General features: G+C 40.9%; 1 protein-coding gene across 1 annotated transcript; it reads left to right on the top strand.

Annotated features, from left to right (window-relative positions):
- Positions 1-591: 591 nt before the first annotated feature.
- Positions 592-4450, top strand: cts12 (cathepsin 12). The gene is made up of 8 exons (XM_041040800.1): positions 592-651; positions 1085-1227; positions 1306-1425; positions 1673-1837; positions 1923-2144; positions 2231-2399; positions 2790-2895; positions 3001-4450. The coding sequence occupies exons 1-8, from the start codon at positions 621-623 to the stop codon at positions 3098-3100; spliced, it is 1056 nt and encodes a 351-aa protein (XP_040896734.1). The 5' UTR covers positions 592-620; the 3' UTR covers positions 3101-4450.
- The last annotated feature ends 12257 nt before the right edge of the window (positions 4451-16707 follow it).

Below are 16707 nucleotides of genomic sequence, written 5' to 3'. Positions count from 1 at the left end.
GTTGGAATATATAGATAAAGATTTATGAATGAGAATTTCGTTTTTTCTTCTTTCCTCTCCCACTGATCATCTCTCCATCCTTTTGCTTTATCTTGTGACCCTTCTGAGGGGGCCAAGCCCTATGTTGGGAACCACTGGACAAAAGCTGCACATTAAGTAGTTAAAACTAGTTCCAGATACAACAATAAATTTGCTGATAATCCTTCTGCACTTTTACTTAAGTAGGAGTTTGAATGCAGAACCTTTACTTGCAATGGAATATTTTTCCATTAATGTACTGGTATCTTTACAGTAGTAAAGGATCTGTGTACTTCTTCCTCCACTGGTTTTGGAAAGTTATATGTCAGGAGTTATGCTCAATTATAAACTAGTATTTGAAGGATTTACCAAATTGCAGCTTTTGCTCTCTCTAAATGATAATGAGGTATTACTGAGGAGCAGCAGGGAAAGCATCTTATTTTTGTTGACTAATATCCTTCTCAGGTGCTGTCATAAGTGTTGATTTAGGGATTCTGTATAAGTATAGTAGACGCATGTACTTACTGCAAAGCTATATAAGTGAGGTTGACAGGTGACAGTGAGCCTGTTGCTGCGTTACTGTCCAGAGTCACCCTGAGACCATGGGAACAAAAAATACTCACATCCATACAGGTAAGCTGGCCAGGGCTTTTTAAATCATATAGAAAACAATAGAAAACAATATCTGAAACCTCAAAGTGTATCTGTCACAATGCTTAACACAAAGTTGGTTTTTTAGGTTAGTTTCACTGTGACTTTGAGAAAGATGAACTTTTGCCAAATTAATTCAATGAACGTCTAAAAGTTTAACTTTAAGATTTGTGTCAGTATCATCTGAAATCGTATAATCCTCATTAATGATATGATGTCAGATGTGTATTTTTCATGTTTATTTGCATTTTAGTGTAAATTTAGTGTAAATAAGAATGATATTTGTTTGGTGTTGAATATATGCACTTGCAACATGCAGGGTCAGCAAGGCGGCCTTTTTTACAGTAGGAAGTTGTTGTTTCATTGCTTTACAACCTGAAGCACATTTAATCTGGGACTATTGTTGTCCTTACAGTTCAGCCCAGCTTCCTGCTCAAAGCAGCTCTGCTGTCTGTCCTGCTGTGCGGCCCATGGCACGTAGCATCAGACTCAGATGAGGTAGTTCTGACTGAGTGGGAGATCTGGAAGAGCAGCCATGGCATAACCTACGATGAAATGGTGAGACGGACTCCACAAAATGCACATGTGCTCTGATTCACTTGAATTTTTCTTGATGTGTTTTGTGTTATCGTGCAGGACGACATGCAAAGGAGGGTCATCTGGGAGGAGAACAAGCAGATGATTGAAGACAGCAATCAAGGGTTTCTTATGGGGATGAAGTCATTCTCTATGGCCATGAATAAATATGGAGACCTGGTGAGAAGTAGTGTTTCCCTCTCTATACTAAAAGCATCCCTCCTCACAATCACAAATTAAAGTAAAGAAAACAAGATGTTCAAGGGTATTATAATATATGGGTTTTTGGTTATAAACTTTTCCTTTAGAATTCTTTGGCTTGATAAATACGATAAGTTTAAGTTTCAATTAACCAATTTTTCAGATTGTATTTATCAGTAACATGAATTGTTGGAAAACAGTTTATCTTCATGTTCTCTGTCCATAGACAAGACAAGAATACCAGGTTTTGCAAGGTGCCATGATAGACGCCCAGTACGTAAAGAGAGGGAAGACCGTCTCTGCCCGAAAGCTGCGTAACAGTGCTAAGAAGTTTGACACTTGGTTTGTCGACTACAGGAACACAGGCTATGTCACTGAGGTGAAAGATCAGGTAAGACATTTTATTCAGATGAGTGTGTTTTATCCAGACCAAATCATGAACAACCTCAAATCAGTGTTTTACATGTTCTTCACAGGGTTACTGTGGCTCATGCTGGGCCTTCAGCACTACAGGAGCTATTGAGGGACAAATATACAAGAGGACAGGTCAGCTTATATCCTTGAGTGAGCAAAACTTGGTGGACTGCTCCAAATCGTATGGTACCTTTGGCTGCAATGGTGCCTGGATGGCCAACGCCTACGACTATGTGGTGAACAACGGGCTGCAGTCGACAAGCACCTATCCTTACACCTCAGTGGTGAGGCTGCTGGCTTGGCCTCCATCAGAGCAGTTGAAATCATGCTGTTTACAGAGTGCTGTTTAATTCTGATCTTCTCCCAACAGGATACCCAGCCCTGTTATTACGACAGCAGACTTGCGGTTGCTCATATTAAAGACTACAGGTTCATACCCAAAGGAGATGAGCAGGCTCTGGCTGACGCTGTGGCATCTATTGGTCCAATCACAGTAGCCATTGATGCAGATCATTCAAGCTTCCTGTTCTACAGCTCAGGTTAATTGTCTTAAACTACTCCCTTCATACAATGGTCATGTCAACGATGAAAAGATTTTTCCAAAATTTAAAGCTGCTCCAATCAAAACTTTCATATTAACAATGGATTGAATAACTAAATCTATATAAGGTGTTGCTAATAGTGACAAAACCACACATCTAAAAAGGAGAGTGAAACCTGGATTCAAATCAATCAGGTAGCCAGAAACACAACTCCAAGATAATGTTTCCTTGTAAATACTGAATGTGTAAAATAAACAACTGTATGCTACATTCCTCATTTCAAAAATGGCGACAATATGTGAATGTTGTCCTTACAGCTTGTTTCCACTGACTGTGGTAAAAAAAAAAAGAAAAATTCGTTTATAGAGGTTTAAATTTGATTTACAGGAATATACGAAGAGCCCAACTGTAACCCCAACAATCTGAGTCACGCAGTGCTGCTGGTTGGCTATGGCTCTGAGGGAGGCCAAGACTACTGGATCATCAAAAACAGGTCAGAATAACACACAATGAACGGATCAAACACTACATTTCATTTCATTTTTCACTACATTTCTCATTTTTGTTTTAAAATTAATTTTTGCTTTCTTGTTTATAGTTGGGGTACCAGTTGGGGGGAAGGCGGCTTCATGCGAATGATCCGGGATGGCAGAAACACTTGTGGCATTGCGAGCTATGCCTTGTACCCTATTCTATGATTCTGATCAGTCGAGCGTTAATGCTAAACTCTTCCGCTGGTCTTTCAGTGGAGCTCCAGAAAACAACATCAGTAATTGCTTATACAGCTAATGTCATCTCTAAAGTACTCCTGTCTGTATTCTCTAAACCCTCTGCTGAACCTCTCTGACACTGTTTTGTGGAAACAGCTTTTTAGAGTGAACACATTACTTCTCTCAGGGACATGGCACACACACAAGATGCAGTTAGCCTTTCAAATACTTTTTTGATCCGTAAAACTCACCAAATATGGAAAATACGATGTAAATATTAAAGCAAAACTATGGACAATTTTGAACAGCATGAATTTATAATAACAAATTTCTTAAAAAAGTAAAAAGTTACATTTACAAATAATAAAATGCACAATTAAATTTTGCTAATAGAACCTTTCTTGGTCCAGCGTGACCAGTATGATGGCTTATTGTGTAACAGACATTACTGAGTAAGCCCGTTGACTTTATGACTTTTCCAGTTGTGCTACTGTCACAGTAGCTTAGCATTTTAGCCAAACAGTTTAGCATTTAGCGTTATCACATAAAGGTCTGGTCACATCAGGATTAAAAAACAGAAGAATTTTCAATGAAATCAGTTAATTCCAGTGGAATTGTGGCAGTTTTTCAGGGTTTTCTTGGGGGACGATTCTTTTTTGTTGAGTTTAACTGTGATGACCCCTGATTTAGTGGAACCAGGGCGTCCAAAATGGAGGAGGCTATCAGCTGTTTTATTTGTCCTCCTCTGTTGGAGAAACTACTCAACAGAAGAGCCATGGTTTGCTTACACGATACAAACTGAATAAACTCTGTGAACCTATATTCTCGCCACAGACGCCGCTGTTCCACCAGTTACATAGTCTTGCTTTAACAAATGAGTAATAATTATTCATTATCATTATGCAACCCAAACCAACAATAGAGTAAATCAGGGTGTACTGGTCCCTGACCATTGGTGGTCAATGAGAAATGTTAGCCACTTCCTGTTTTTTTTACTTTCATGTTGTATCTTCAGGCTGCAAAACAGTTGTTGTTTTTTTTTATAATAACACTTGTTGTACTTGGTAGAAACTGCATATTGAGAGGGGAAGGGATGGAGTGGTGGTGGTGGTGGTGGGGATATACATTAAAAATTTGATCTGAGCCTGGAGGCCTAATTTCAGGCCTCAACTTGAACCTGTTGGAGACAGAATGAAATGGTGTTTACCTTCAATGCAAGTACATTTTTCAGTTTTTTTCCAGCCATTATACACAATGTTTTTTTTATCAGTTACTTACTGGATTAACTGTAATGTTTTAACTTATGGACTGACTGATGATAAAGAGATGAACATTTTCTTCAAAGTGTTTTTTTTTCATTCACTCTGCATGTTACTGTTCAACTACACACAGTTCACTTTCCTTTATTTACAAGCTTCTCTGCTTCTTAAAGACATTCATGTCTGCAAGTGCAACCACACCTCACTGAACTTTGAACCTGCCTGTGTGAAAGCCCACACTCATTTGCACTCATTGTTTCTCACAGTCCAGCTTTTCTTCGTGTGTCTCACATAAAAAAGCTCCAAGGTTCACTTGTTTCAGAGTTTACCTGAAGAGGAGGAGGAGGAGGATAAGCTTTCTGGGACAGAGAGGTTTTGTTTTACTGCTCGATTCACATGGCTCACTGAGTAGCTTATAATGCACTGGAAAAGGTCTTTGCTTTGTCGGTTGGTTTTGCTCTTCTTTGTTCTGGTTTGTGCCTCTGCACAGAAACATGACAGACACACTCAGATCCATCAGAAGACAGTCAGCACAAAAAAGTTCTGTGACCCTTCCTTCAGCAATCAAGCAGCAGGTGCTATTACTCGGGTAATGCGGCTCTTTGTTGGATTTTCTGTTGTTTTTGAATGTTTGTTTTCCACTTTTTCTAAGTCAGACGATTACAGTTCATGCTGTGGTGCAAAACAAGGCCAAGAAATTATTGTGATTCAATTTTTTTATCCAGATAAGAGATTACAAAGCTTCTAAAATCTCTTTAGAGAACACCACAATCACCATAAGACATGCAGGTCATTATATTCCAGGTGTGACAAAAATGCCAATTTCCAACATGCATATGTTCCTCGGTGTTCATACGACCACATGTTTCTCTCTGTCTTTATGCCTCACCCTGATTACTTTGTGATAACAGATTTCTCCAAACCCAGCTGAGTGCTGGTGGTGCGTTTGCTTGTGTTAATTGTCCCACAGTCGACCGTTCGGCTCTCTCTGTCCATACAGAAGTGCGGCTCTGGCTTCTACAGAGAATGGACGGGACCATACAGGGGTCAGTGTGTGCCATGCAACTGCAACGGACTCTCCAATGAGTGTGATGAGCACACGGGGAACTGTGTGGTTGGTATTCACTCACGTACACACACAGACAATGGCACGTGTTCATTTGCTGATTTACAGCACACTTAAAGGTTGCGGCATTTGCAGGTACATTGCCAAGCCAGACAAAACATGGTGTCCGTGTTGTGTTTCATCTAACTAACCTCCAGAACTGTCAGTTCAACACCGCTGGTGACCACTGTGAACGCTGTAAAGACGGTTACTATGGAAATGGAGCCAACAGGACCTGCCATGCCTGTCCATGTCCTTTTACATGGAACAAGTCAGTCTCTTTTTAGCATCTAGCTCAACCAAACTCAGCTGATTCTTCTTCTTTAACTGTGTGAATATATTATTTGTTCTTTCTTAGTTTTGCTTTGGCCTGTCTGGACATTGGCTCAGGAGTGTTTGACTGCTTGTGTAAACGTGGTTACATTGGAGCCAGATGTGAGAGGTTTGTCTGCTAGTCAGTGAGTGACTCATAACCACACACATACATATACATTATTTCCATTTCAACATTGTGATTACCAAAATGTTCCATCCTGGTCCTTATTATTCATGGCTCAAAAGTGCATAAAAAGACACATATGTCATTTTAGCATGTTGGTCTGTCACTAAAAGCACAAAAACTCAAAAGCAGCTTCTTGTTTTTCCTCTTTAAGATGTGCACATGGTTACTATGGCAATCCAATGGTGCATGGAAGCAGCTGCAAGCCCTGCAGCGAGGGGAATGGCATCTTGAACAATTGTGTTTCTCTGCCTGAAGGTTAATAAACATTTTTAACACTAATGCCATGTTGACTCAATTTCTGGTATAAATTTCTCCAAGCCCAAGACTTCAGAGGTACCAGAGACATCATACAGCTGTTTATTCACACATATTAATACTTAGTATCTTAACCCTTTAATAGAACGCACCACATCTTCTAACAGCAGCTGTTGTGGCTGTTATACCAACCAGATTTTGTGTTTCATCTTTACTTTTGTATTTACTGACAGACTGTGACAGCTGCACAAAAGCTCTACTGGGTGACGCGGAGGAGATGGACGATGGTCTGGCTTGGCTGAAGCAGCAGCTGCAGAACATCAGTGCTGACCCTCATTACATGCTGATTAACCTGGAGGCTAACGTCTCTCAAACGAAGGTACATACAAGTATCTTTATGTTTAAATTTGTTATCCAAGATGTTTTCAGTAAAGACCCTGACAAACAATCCCTGTTACATCCATTTCACATGTTCAGAGTACTTCTCACTTCCTCTGTTTTCCAGATTCTGGTTGGGAGCTACAGCACCGCTGTGAGATACCTGGACCCAGAGGTTGAACAGCTGGAAGCAGATGTGGATGTTATCAGAGACGACTTGAGTCAACTGATTGACGAGGTGCCTGGCGTGAATTTTCCTCAGTTAATCAAAGTGAAGCTCAATCAGGAGTTTGAGAAGATAATTCCAAGTTTTGATAAATAGTTTTGTGAATGTAAATTATTGTTTGAATACCGCAGGTGTTTTCATAAACTGATTACATTGCATGTCAGAAAGATTTCAGAAAGCGAGGAACCATAAAACTCACGGTTGAGAGCGTCATGAACTGTGAGCCACTCTGTACAATGTGTCTTCTTTCTTGTACAGAGTGTAAACAGTCAACAGGAGACTTATCTTAAAACACAAGAGCTTCTTTTTTCTTTAACTTAACATCAACTTTCCAGACTCTTCAAACTGAATCAGATCTGGAGGACGTTTTGCAGAATGTGAATGGCACAAAGCTGACGGCAGATGATCTTATCTCTGAAGCTGAATCTCTCCTCACAGCAGTAAGAGGTACATCACTCAAATATGAATAAATCTTTACACTGTCGTGGTTTTGCACCACTGTTCTGATCTCACATTAGCACAATCATAAAAACCGATAGCACTGAGAAGTTATCTGAGACTTTGTGGGACTTGTTCAGTGAACTGAATGATTGGTTATGTCAAAGTCAGCCTCAGCACCAGACGTATCATCAGCAGCTCTCGTTTCTGTTATTGTGGTCTGTCAGATTGGATAAAACAGCAATCTGAGGTGAAACCTGGAGGATCCATCACTCTCTCTGAAAATGACAAAGTCAGGATGATGACGGAGGCTCAGCGCATCGTGCAGGAAATGAGAGACAGAGGCTGCACAGCTCAGAGAGCCAGCGCTGGCAGCGAGAGGGAGGAAGCACACAAATGTGAGAAGTTTTAATTTATGTCTTGGCCTCTCTCTAGCATACAAATTATGTTCAGCTCGCGGATAAAATGGTGCAGAGGCAGGTCACACTGGTGTTAAGCTCCTCACTCTACTGTGAACCACATTCACTTCACAATGAAATGAAGCAGAGGGCACTGTACATAGGTCCATCCACTTCAAACAATTATGTTCTCCAGCTTTTAAAGCTACAACCACCACAACAAACTATGCCTTGCTTATCACTCCTGGTCAATTTGATAAACAAAAACAACAAAACAAAAGCTCATTACAAATAATAATTTCAGAAGAAAAGGCATTTTAGTCAAGAGTTAGATGAGAGGATTCTTGCCAGGCAATCAGAAGAGACTCTGGGAAGAGAACGAGATATAATGTTTAATAGTGAGCTTTATTGTAAAGTGCCAGGCTATATGTTTACTTGAATTTACAGTTTTTTATGCTAAGCATCTAACTCTCAGGAAGAAAACGAATGAACATATTTCCCAAAATGTCAAACCATTCCTGTAGAGATACATTAAGGGAATAGAGGAACAAAAGAGGAACAAAGGACACGAGTGAACAATTACACCAGGAACCTCTATCACATCAGCACTTGGATGACAATGATTGTCCCCATAAATTTTCAAAATCTGCACGTTCTCCTCAGTGTTGAAGTTAATCAGGCACAACATGACAGTTCCTGTGGAAACCGTCCAGGCTGGACTGAGTCAGACTGCAGACTCTCTGAGGGAACTGGCCGAGCTGCTGTCAGAAGCAGAGGAGAGAGTCAACAGGACACAGGGCCTTAACCTGAAGAGTCACACTACCCTACAACGTCTGCAGGTGACGTGAAACACGGCTCTCACTTGTCGTATCATACGTTTCAGATGTACAAAATAACCTTTTGTAGTGTCACACTGACATCGTCACGTCTTTGTTCACCATTTGCCAACATCTTCAAACTCAGCTGGAGACAGAACAAAACACGATTCTTCCTGTGACTGAAATGACAAAAGATCTGCTAAAAAATATCACTGAGATCTTCTTAATGCTCGAGGATATTAAAAAAGTAAGCTAACATCTTTTACCACTGTGATTTCATGAAATTGTGTTTTGGATTGTGTAAACTGAATTTACTGTGTGTAAACTGCAGGAATTTGAGAATCACGCAGCTCAACTATATGGCGCCAAACGGGAACTCTTATTTAAGAAGTTAAATAACATCTTCCAAATTAATGGCAAGGTGGATATCGTAACCAAGGCTGAGGAGCATGCAGAGCAGCTCGACGGAGCTGCAGCAGAATTTCAACAGTGAGTTTAAAGAAGAAGAAAATAAGAAGGAGGATGAATGTGATTTAGATAAACACCAAAGACAACTGTGTTTATGTTAACATATACTGTAATATGCCATTAATCTGTATGTCGTTGCAGACTGCTCAACAGCACTGAGCTGCTGAGTACGCTGGGTACAGGAGATTACAAAAATATCATAAATGCCATAGAAGAAGCAAAGATTGCAGCAAATCAGTCCAGAGAGGCAGCTGATCAAGCCTCAAAGGTATCTCAGGTGCTATTAATTGTGTGGGATGAAAAGTTTTAGGCATTGATATGTTTATCAAAAATATTAATATAATTCTCTTACTGTAAATTAGGATGTAAAGGAAGGAAGCCTGGCCAACAGGGCTGAAGGACTGAAAGATAATTCAACTCATTTAAGGACAGAAGCCAAAAATACCAAGAGCGACCTTAAAAGTGTGTAAAAAGCCTCATTTGTAACAAGTCACTCATAATTATTTTAATTTTGAACGTGAAAAAAATGAAACGCTTTTTTGATTTCTCTTGAACAGCACTTTCACATACAGTGAACGCCCTCAAAGACCGTGGGACGAAGCAAAAGAAAAAAAGGGAATCACTGAGAGGAGACATTTCAACCATCAGCGATGACCTCAAAATGATCACAAGAGGTCGGTGGATCAGGTGGAACTGACTGCAGAGGGGACATGACAGATTATGCACTGTACTTGCAGCACAGTAGAACATCTTGGTCTTTTGATTTCAGATGACACAAATGTCCTGATAGAGTCTGCAAAAGAAGCTGCCTCTGCATCTAACTCCACAGTCAGAAATATAACAGAGAGACTGAGGAAGATCAGCCAGGAATTGGAAAGAATATCTTTGACCAACGTCAGCATGAATACGGACAATATGTTGACCGATCCAGAGCAGGCATGTGAGTGTCTAATGGTAATGATGTGTTCTTAAAACATAACACAATCTTTTTCCTTCCACTTTTTGAAACTTGTGTGGTTTATTTTCTGTCTGTTTCAGTGAAAAACTTGAACACAGCTCTTCCTGTGTTGACTGACAACCTCAGGCAAGTTGAGGCTCTCAGCAGGAAGGTGACTCCTAGTGGCAACATGACAGAAAGCATCAGGAGAATCAAGGATGTGATAGAGGAGACAAGAAACATTGTGAACAGGGTAAAGTATTCCTTATAATTTGTTGTTTCTTGAATGTCAAATTTGATTTAAAGCAGCTATAACCCACCTTTTTATATTAACAATGGATCAAATTTTACTTATTCTACTTTTATGTGAATGAGGTCAATCATAGTGATGAACCGCTGGAGAATTACCACCTGATTCTGCATTTTCCACTACGCCCCAGTGGCTAAAAACAAAAACAAAAAACCCAACTACATAGCTTTTTTTTAATGAATCCATATTTACACGGATCCTCTTACAGTTGTCCATTGCCACCACTTTCAACGGAAAGGGTCACATTGAGCTTCATCCTCCGAGGAACCTTGAAGACATAAAATCCTTTACAGCTGTCGATCTGCTTCTCAATCACCATCAAAACAGTCCCTCCGAGGCTGACCGCGGACGGAAGCGTCGGCAGAACAAACACAGAGATGCCAGCCTCTTCATCCTCTACTTGGGCAACAGGGATGTGAGTGTGCCTCCTTCCCATACGGAAAGACCCGTCTTTCAGACAGGAAGTCATTCTCTGTGACAGAATCCCTTTTAAAGATTTATACTTTCATTTGTCTGTCATGCTGTTCTTTAATTTACAGGCTTCCGGAGACTACATTGGGATAGCTATCAGAAGAAATGTGCTGATTTGTGTCTACAAGTTGGATGGAGTTGTCCATGAGGTGGAAACCAGCCAAATAACAACCACCACCAACGTAAACTCCTCAGACTTTGACAGGGTTATCTTTCACAGGTACTCCATACACATGACATGAAGTTTAGAAAGTGATCATGGATTTCCCAAACTTTCTGTGGGGAAAAAAAATGTAATCAATATGTTGATTATCTCTGTATCAACAATTCCTGCAGAATTTATCAAGATGCTGAAGTAAACATCGCAAAGAACTTCACGTCACAGAAGGCCGTCAGCCTCTCTCCTTATTATAATCTTCCCAACACGATAACCGGCGTCCTCAACCTGGATCCAGAAAGCGTCGTTGTGTACGTGGGTGGCTATCCTGACGACTTTAAGGTAACCAGTCACTGCTGTAGAGGCTGTAAGCCAGAAATGAGTTTTGACAAATGAACCAGAAATTTGACTAAACATTCACCTCCTTACTGAACTCAGTCATTCATAATGTGTGGGTAATTTAACTCCCTCTTCCTTTGATTCTTTTAGCCTCCCTTGGAGCTGCGTTACCCCAAATACAGAGGAGCAATGAAACTCTCCTACATCAATGACAATCCTGTTTGCCTGTTCAACTACAAACATGCAGTCAATATGGATGCAAAGCAGCCTCACATTAAGTAAGGTTTAAAAAAAGACTTCTGTGTTTATAGAGGTTTATTTTGCAATCCCAATAATGATTAAATAATTCTTAATTTGTTCAGCATTCCTCAGTCAGAGGTGTCTGATTACTACGATGGAACAGGGTACCGCATGGCGTTCGTGAGGGAGCCGGATAAGAAAAAGAGACGGTTGTTTAAATTTCACACAAACAGCAGAGAGACAGACGCCCTCTTATTCTACATAGGAAATGAAGTATGATATTTCTTATTGAATTGAACATATTTGCACCAGTCGGATGCTTAGTGTTTACAACTGTACGCTCTACAAATAGATTCATGATTGGTGTTGTGTTTTACGTGTTACAGGAGTCTTTTTTCTGTGTGTTTGTGGAGAGAGGCTTCCTGGTGCTACAGGGACGACAACCAGGTCGAGAGCTCAGAGCTCAGAGTGCTGAGAAAGTGTCTCTCGTTGTAAGATGATGAAAAATTTGTTCCTTTCCACAATGGACGTCAAGCAGTGCAAGCTTTCTGAACATACGTTTGTTCCATTTATAAACTATTTTACTAAAAGTACGTTTCCTGTCTCAGGACAAACTCTTTGCAATCACTACTGGAGACCAACTTATTGTGCGCTACGGACAACATCAAATCTCCACAGATCACATTCATACAAACTACCTGAGCTTTTACGTTGGGGGTCTACCAGCACAGCTAAGGCAGAGGTAACAAAAGAGACAGATGCAGCACTTGCAGCTTTAGCTCATCAGATAAGCTGTTCACTTTGGTTTCTGTCCATTGTGTGTTTGAATCTCAGACACAACATCACAGCTCCGCCGCTGAGAGGATGTGTGGATCACCTGACAGCAGACGGTGAGATCGTGGAGTACAACAGGACGATGGGTGTCAGAGATGGATGTCCAGTCTCACTGCTGGTAAACTGCCAAAAACCGATGGTCATGATACATGGCTGCTCTAAATTTAGTGTATTTGACTGAACATTGCCTTAAAATATCTATCACAGGACCAGTACTTGGTGACATGACACCAAGCAAGCAACCACTGTATTGAAGCTAAAGGAAAATGGAAACCAAAGGAGGAAACGGAGTATTTAACTTTTAAATTAAAAGGTTAAAAGCTAAAGTTTAAAGTGAAATGTGTAATTGAAAATGAAAATAGAGGAAGGAGATAAATGAATTAATAAAATATATATTCATTTTTGTCCTTTACTTCTATATTTTTTATCTATTTTTTTCTGTAGACAGTGTTGCTTTAAAGCAAGTAACTGAAAGAACAACATTCAGACATATGAATGCAACACGTTTGTACTTCTGGTTTTTGTAGGGTGTTCGTGCAGCTACGTTGTACTCAGCTCTGTCCATTGATTCCCTGGTGGTTTGGGATGAACAGCCGGTCAGAGTCTCTCTGGGCTTCAGGACCACAGCCAGGAACGGTGCTCTTCTCCGGAGCAACTCTCAGGTAAACCCCCCACGCACCTCAGATCCAGCTTTAAATGAGAACCAAAAGATCAAGATGACTCCATTAGTATTCTCTGATCTTCTGCAGGGCTCAACCTCTGCCCATGACCTTCAGCTATCCCTGGCTGATGGCTATGTAGTATTTAATAGCAATAATTATACCTCGAAGTCTGAGAAAAGGTACAGTGATGGGAGGTGGCACTACTTGTCTGCGGTGAGGAGGACAACAGGGTAAGACGTGACCTCCTTTTTTCAACAATTGTACCTTTACCGCAATTAAAGTTTAAAAAAGCACGTTACTGAAGCTTTCGGGATTTTCTCAGGTTGGAGCTCAGCATTGATAATGCAAAGGTGATTCAGGGACAAACACACCATGTCAGGCCAGAGGATCAAATTTCACAAGGAGAGAACTTCGTAGGCTGCATCACTAACCTTTATATAAGGAGGTTTGGACACATTAGGAATCTTTTAAGATGGTATGATTTCTTTTTTTCCTATCATGACATGAATTAATGTTTTATAATAATCTCTAATCTGACCCAGGCCTGAGCAGAGCTTTGTACCTGCTGATCTGAGCTTGTTTTCACAAACGGGAGACATTGTTCTCGGCCTGTGCGCTCTCCTTAGACGACCACACAACGAGTCTTTACCAGCAACTGTGCTGAAGAAGCACCAGAAACCCAAACCTGTGAGCACAACAAGGCACCATTTCCCCAGCAACGCAATAATGCTCCTATAGCTTTTTGTACTAGAGAGTGGTGTAAATCATTTCCTTACCTGCTGTCAGATTCAGGCTCCCACAGGCAGCCAGTGTAGACACCGCCAAGCACACCGTGGTGAACACCAGCTCTACGATGATCACAGCTGGCTCAGTTACACCGTACCAGAAGAGGACCTTAATTACAGGTAATGATAGTCATAATTTTTTAAAGTAATTAACTGATTCATTCATCCAACAAACCATTCATTTATCTATTAATTTGTGTGAACAGTAACGGAAACTTCACTCTTGTGTCTCAGGCCTCACTTCTCTCTTGATGTCAAGACCAAGTCATCCAAAGGACTGATCCTCCATGTGGCAGGGAGAGGAGTCATATCCCTGCTGGCTCTGTACGTGGCCAACGGCAAGATGAAGATGTCACTGGGGCAAAACAGAATCATCCAGCACACGCAGAAGAGCAACGACGGGAGCTGGCACAGAGTAACTTGACTGTTTGCTAAGCCCCTCCCCCCTTAGTAACTGTTGTATGTATATAGTTTATAATGATAACAGATGTTTTCAGTTCTAGCTGTTGGCCATTGATTTTGTTGTCTAAAATGATGACTGTGTCTTGCGGTTTTTCTGACCTAACTTGCAATAGGTCAAAAAAAAATCTAAGTAGTTAGTTACCTAACTACTGTAATGAAATAGACAGCTAATGTCATGCCCCTTGACTTTGGAAATTAGGTTATTATGTTATTATGTTAGGTTACTACTGTAGTAGTGGCCGGGTACGTTAGTGTTTGAAGTTTACATCAGAACAGAAAGAAAACACATGAACATGCATATTTTTTGTTTGTTTGTTTTTATAAAGACTTAACATTTCACACCATCCTACAAACTCTTTAATGCAGAGTATCGCTCTCATCACGCTCTCATGGATGCATTATTGGCTCAGGATGGGAACTCAAAAATGTCACCCACTCACTTGAATGAAAATTGCTCGTTAAGCACATAAGTCAAAAAAAATCTTCTAGCTTTTGGGTTTGTTTGTGTAGTGCTCGGCCCACCGCACAAACCCATTTATGTGTCTCCTGCTGGCCCCTGAACACACGTTCCAGCTTCTGGGTTACAGACGCACATAAAACTAGCCTTTCTAGGATATGGGAAATCTCCACAAATGTAAAACCTCCATGGACTTTACATTTATTTTATAAAGGTGGTCTATGGGTGAAATCCAGTTGCTAAGCTGTGATTGGGCAATCACAGTTTGGGGGCGGGGCTAAGTGAACAGTGGTATCATTTCAATCTCTTGTACATTACAGTGATGGTGACCTAAAATCTGTTTGGCTGACATCTTTATGCTGACGACTTGTGTGTGTGTGTGTAGGTTGAGTTCAGTGTGGAGAAGAGCACTTTCCACCTGCTGGTTGATGGAATCCGTGTCACAGATGGTCACTTACCAAACAATGAGGGATCATCTTTAGACCTGCACAACCCCGTGTACCTGGGAGGTGATCTGAAAAGCAGAACCATAAAAGTCTGTATCAAACCTCAGTCACTGTTTGACTATTTACCAGCCATGTGACACATATTCCTTCTTTTATTTACATATGACCCTCTCCTCTCTCCTGGTCCCCCCACAGGGACATAACATTCCCATGAACAGTGTTAACGGTTGTATACGGGACTTCAAAATGAACAATGTAGCTGTTGGGGAACCTGAAGCAAGCCACAAAACTTTACCCTGCTTCGATGGACTTGCAGAGATGGGGACATACTTTGGCGGTGGTCACATCGTCTTAGGTTTGACATTATATTTTATAGATCCTGATGCACTGCAAGGTACAACAAACTCTCAAATCTAATGAAGAATATCTCTGTTCTAGATAATTACTTCACTGCTGGCTCCCACTTTGTGTTGTCCTTCGAGCTACGTCCTCAGTACCTGACGGGTCTTCTCTTCCATGTTCAAAGCGACAAGGCCAGCCTTAATGTGTTCCTAATGGAAAACAAGGTAAGACCCTTCACTCTTAGAATGAATGATGACAGCTGATCAGGCAGGGATTAAAAAGTCAAACTGCATTCAAAGACCATGTTTACTGACTGCAGTCTTTTACCAGGTGGGTGTCAAAGTGAACGGTGGCGGTGCTGTCAGTGTATCGGTGACTCCTCGTGAAAGCCTCTGTGATGGGAGGTTTCACATGGTTACAGGTGGGACCTCACATGCTGAAAACATTACACAAACTTGATCACATACATGCAAGTGGTTCTAAATTTTAACCTCTTGTGCTGCTGTCTACCAGTGTCCAAACAGCATGAAGTTATCAGACTAGTGGTGGATTCCATGTCCGAGCAGAAAGCCATCCCTGTCACATCCATCTCACACTCAACAACACTGGATTCACTTTACATTGGAGGTAAATGCATCAAACATTTCACACAAGGTCTTCCAAAGAACATCAGCTTTTATGAAATGAGTGACTACAGTCTTCTTTTTCTGCTTTTTATTTCTCTATTCAGGGACAACAAAGTACAGCCAAGTCCCCGTGTCCTCACCGTTTGTGGGCTGCTTGCGAAATGTGAAGGTTAATGGAAAGCCTGTTGCATTTGAGACAGAATCCAGGGTGGTTGATCCTGTGAGCATCAACAGATGCCCTAAATACTAATGACATGTAATTAAACTTCTTGGACGGCACAGACCCTTTGCCGTCAAAATCATACAGTGCCAGCAAACTTTGCAGAAACCCACAGAACTTGATCTGAAATTTAGGATACCAAAGATACCAAAAAAAAGTAAGGATACTGAAATTTAGGGATTCTTAAAGAAACTGACATCTCCATCAGCTCACGTGGAAGTGTCCAAGAGGAAGAACCATTTTCCAAACTGCCTGCCACCTCAGTAATGGGGCTGCTGCAGCTGAGACTGACCTCTTTAATCTGTCGTCTATCATTTCCTCATACTATTGTGTCTGATGTATATCTGGTCTTTTCACTCTACCAAACCATGCAGAGCAGAATGAAGAGCAGTACAATACACCTGGCTTTTTTTCTTTTCATGTGGGTCTGTTTTTACTTCTTTTATTCATACTAAATGAC

The sequence above is a fragment of the Toxotes jaculatrix genome, chromosome 6 (genome assembly GCF_017976425.1).
Source record: "Toxotes jaculatrix isolate fToxJac2 chromosome 6, fToxJac2.pri, whole genome shotgun sequence".
NCBI lineage: Eukaryota > Metazoa > Chordata > Actinopteri > Toxotidae > Toxotes > Toxotes jaculatrix.
The sequence above is the reverse complement of the archived record's forward strand: the minus strand, read 5'-3'. Positions and strand labels throughout refer to the sequence as shown.